Below are 4,285 nucleotides of genomic sequence, written 5' to 3' on the forward strand. Positions count from 1 at the left end.
TATACTGAAATAACTAGAAATGATTTAATATTCATTTTCATTCTTCCTGTATCAACCAAAAAAGTAGCAAAGTAAATTCTATGGGTCTGATTGCACTATTTTATCTGTTTTAGTAGTGTCTGTCTGTTGAACAACTTTATGAGCATTAAATTATACATTAAATATTTATATTAATCAAATTAAATACTTTAAAATACTATTTCCATATTCGTTTGGCACAGAAGCAATTGCAGTTTTGGCCATTTATAAGTAATGTAACTACTTATACTTTTGCCATTTATAATAACTGCAATTACTTTTGTACCATCCTAATAATAATTATGATTCTGCTTATGATTTATTAAAGACTATTTGCAAGTGTTTATGCTCTACCAAACACTATGGTAATATATTTAAATATAAATATTATCCCATGTTATTTTCTCCAGTTTATTTGTAAGGTAAGAGAAGATTAGAAAAATTCAGCAATGTATTGTTAAATCTCAGCGCTACAATTTGAACCCAGTCCTACCTGAGTCCAAAACCAGCATTTTGCTCCAAAATCCTACTTCTCAAAAAAGACCCAAGTAGGCCTTGCCAATAAGACAAGTCTTCAAATTGGTTTCTTGTGTAGGTTCTTATATTCCTCTTATAAACTAAAAATCAACCAGAACAAAACACAAGTCTGATGCCAAGATGAGCCAGTTAGCTTATCTGTTTCAGAAAACAAAGAGATTCTGTTAACTCTTATTTGGTTTTCTCCCCATGTGTGACACTGCCCTAGAGCAAGTGGATACCAAGTCAGCATAATTATCTACACATTCGTCTGCATAAATGTCATGTTTCAAGGGCAGTCAGTTCTTTTATTTTCCAATTTGAAGGTCATCACATACTGACGGATGCCTAGGATGTGCCTGAGGGATGTCCCTTTCCTTGAGAAAATTTTTCAGTGAATCAGAAGAGTATTTCCTTTTACCAAAGGGAGACGTGACTAAGATAGAAGATGCCGTTGATTTTTTTCTTTTTGTCTCGTTTTAGTGCCTTAAACATTTTTCCTCAGTAAATCATACATACAGTTAAAATGGAATAGGAAAAAACAGGTAAAAAAGACGAGAAAAAAATGCAATCAAGAAACATCAAATAAGAACTTCCTTAGAGAGACATTAAGAACTTTCAGGCCGGGCGCGGTGGCTCACGCCTGTAATCCCAGCACTTTGGGAGGCCGAGGCGGGCGGATCACGAGGTCAGGAGATCGAGACCATCCTGGCTAACACGGTGAAACCCCGTCTCTACTAAAAATACAAAAAAATTAGCCGGGCGTGGTGGCAGGCACCTGTAGTCCCAGCTACTGGGAGGTTGAGGCAGGAGAATGGTGTGAACCCGGGAGGCGGAGCTTGCAGTGAGCCGAGATCGCGCCACCGCACTCCAGCCTGGGTGACAAAGCGAGACTCTGTCTCAAAAACAAACAAACAAACAAACAAACAAACAAACAAACAAAAAACTTTCAGAAACTTTCTGGCTCTTACGGAGAAAGGAGAAAAGTTTGGATATGAGAAACTACACAAAACTCAATAATTAGAATTAGAAATGAACACTGGAGTCAGAGAGAAAAATAAATATTATATTCTTTCTGTATTATGTGGTTTGTTAAAATAAAGGGACAAATTGCTTGTATATATTAAAATATCTAAATAAAAAAAAATGCCATCTATACAAAAAAGAATTATCACCCCAATAATTATAAGAATCGTATGTGTTAGACACTGTTTAAGGGACTTTATATGCTGTATTTCACCCCATCTGCAAGGCAGTCTTAGAACACAGGTTGTATCGTAATGCTTATTTTATGTTTAGATAAACTTAGCCTTGTAAGAGGTTAAGGAATTTACCCAAGGACACACAGCTAAGAAATGGCAAAACTAGAAATTGAACCCAGGAAATCCGATTCCACAGACTGAATACTTATCCACTATATTCAGGGATCATAATAAGCAATATTATTTTCGTATTTACTATTTCTAAATATTATATCTAAAGATATAATTTTAGGCAATTTTAAGCACTATTATATCAATATGCCACCTGAGCATATTAATAGGGGAAATAACTTATAACTCTCAGAAATGCAATGCTAAATCAATATCAAGTTAGTTATGTATTAGATATTAGGGGACTCGGTGCATAATACTATACAGTCATGACATAGCCTTACAACATGTATAAAGATATTTAATTTCAAAGTCAATTTCAAGATTAAAAAAAAAACCTTGAGTCAAGTTTTCTGAGCATGAGAGCAGCTTACTGCAGGCCATGTATCCAGGAGGAAAAACTGACAGGAGTGATACAAACATAACCCATTGTTTTAGCAGTGGAATTACATGTTCCTCAGTGTTGCAGAAACAACTGATAAAGAGCCCAGGACTTGACTAACTGCTAAGCAGACACCCAGAAATCAAACTATGCTGTGTCACTATTCCTGGTGGTAGCACCAAACTCCATGTGGGATGCAAGAAGTTCAAAAAAATTACATATTCTTACAGATGATTTAGTGATGGATTTCTAGAGGAATTTAGACAACAGACAGCTGCCCTGGTTAACTACACACATAGGACTTCTCTTGTTTATTGAATCAAATGTTGTCATGTGAGACATAAAAATAGAAAATCTTTATATTCCTTTATTTCAAAAACAAATAAAATACTTACATTATTAACAGAAGAGCATACTGGTTTCGGTCCATAAAATCTTTGGGAAGGGACAACTGTAAAGGAAGTTCTTTTAAAGAAAGAGCAAAATATTAAAGATGGAGAGTCATTTACAGGTAAAACTATAAGACGCAGAGAAAGTTGTTCTTGAATAACATAGCATGCACAAAACTTTACCATAGTCGTCAATATGAAGGATTTTAACTTCCGGCTTTACTATTTTCTTCTTCAGGATAGCTTCCTTCAGCATAGTATTGCTTTCCAATATAAAATATTCTGTAAACCAAAAAAGGTAGTGTAAATAGCTAACTCCTATTCATTAAACAAGAATCAGTGTGACACAACAAAAAATTATCCAGTTGTTACCATTTGGCAGGCACTGTGCTGATTAACTCCTCATTTCTCTTCTGAGTTACTACAACAGTTTTCTAAGTGAGCTTCATTATGCCAGTAATTTTTTTTCATTTGCTTCTTTATTAAATTTATCATTTACATTTTTAAAATGCAAATCTGATCATATTGTTAACCTGCTTAAGAATATTTTAGTAAAATACAAGATTATCTAACACCAAATGAGTTGAGATTCACAATATCTAGGTACCTATACCAATTAAAAGGCATACAGAAACACAGGATGAGGACACCTGGACTGCAGTTCAAGTGTTTAATAAGGTAGAAAAAGCATGAGCATATTATATATTTCTAAAAATAAAAACTGCAGAATCTGAAATACATGAAAATTATATGACCTAAGATGAAAAATACACTGGGTGAGATTAATAAAACATTAGGCACTGCAGAAGAAAAGAGTAATGACCTTGAAAATACAGTAATAGACAAATATCAAAAATGAAACATGAAAACATTTGATAAAACATGAAGTGGACATCAGTACTTGCTGGAATTTTGATGTACATGTATTGTATTAAATTTGTAGATCTATTTGGAGAGACTTTACATCATAAAAATAGTGAACCTTCTAATCCATAAATATATATATACACTCACATACATGTTTGCATATGTGTACATACTGTATACATATATATCGATGTGTACATGCTGTGTGTATATACACACACATATATGTCTGTGTGGAAATTTGAGTCTTTAATTTCTCCCAGCAATATTATATAGATTTATAGAGGAGGCATTTATTTTTATTAGATTTATTCATAGATACTCTATGGATATTTTGACCTTACTTTAAACAGCATTTTAAAAATACTCAAATCTTGCATTTTCGTTGATGAAATAGTTGAATTTTGCATATTGGCCTACAGCTGTAACCATGATAAATTCACTTGTTTTCAATAGTTTATAGGTGTGTATATTCCACAATTTTTGTTTCCTTATTTTTTGTTTTTTACACGGTATGTCTTCTGCAAATAAACACAGTTTTACTGCATAAAATTCTTTGTCTTACCCATTTTACTGGCTAAGTCCTCTACTACAATGTCGCACAGAAGGAGTGAGAACAAACATTCTTGACTCTCCCAGTTCTCAGGGAGAAGAATCATTCTTTCACCATTAAGCATGATGTCAGCTGTATTATTTTTACAGATACCATTCATGAAGTTCAGGAATTTCTTTTCTAGCTT

The 4,285-nt window shown here is 33.5% G+C and overlaps 1 protein-coding gene across 1 annotated transcript in view; it reads right to left on the minus strand.

The window, feature by feature from the left end:
• Positions 1–2,684: 2,684 nt before the first annotated feature.
• DPP10 (dipeptidyl peptidase like 10) overlaps positions 2,685–4,285 on the minus strand; it is a gene marked incomplete at its 3' end in the record, with an annotated part of 621,968 nt that continues 620,367 nt past the window's right edge. Inside the window, exons 18-19 of the mRNA XM_017883864.1 lie at positions 2,862–2,960; positions 2,685–2,754 (exon numbers count right to left, since the gene is read on the minus strand). Of these exons, the coding sequence (XP_017739353.1) occupies positions 2,685–2,754; positions 2,862–2,960 (169 nt within the window). The remainder of the gene's footprint in view (positions 2,755–2,861; positions 2,961–4,285) is intronic.

The sequence above is a fragment of the Rhinopithecus bieti genome, unplaced genomic scaffold (genome assembly GCF_001698545.2).
Source record: "Rhinopithecus bieti isolate Rb0 unplaced genomic scaffold, ASM169854v2 scaffold_14174, whole genome shotgun sequence".
NCBI lineage: Eukaryota > Metazoa > Chordata > Mammalia > Primates > Cercopithecidae > Rhinopithecus > Rhinopithecus bieti.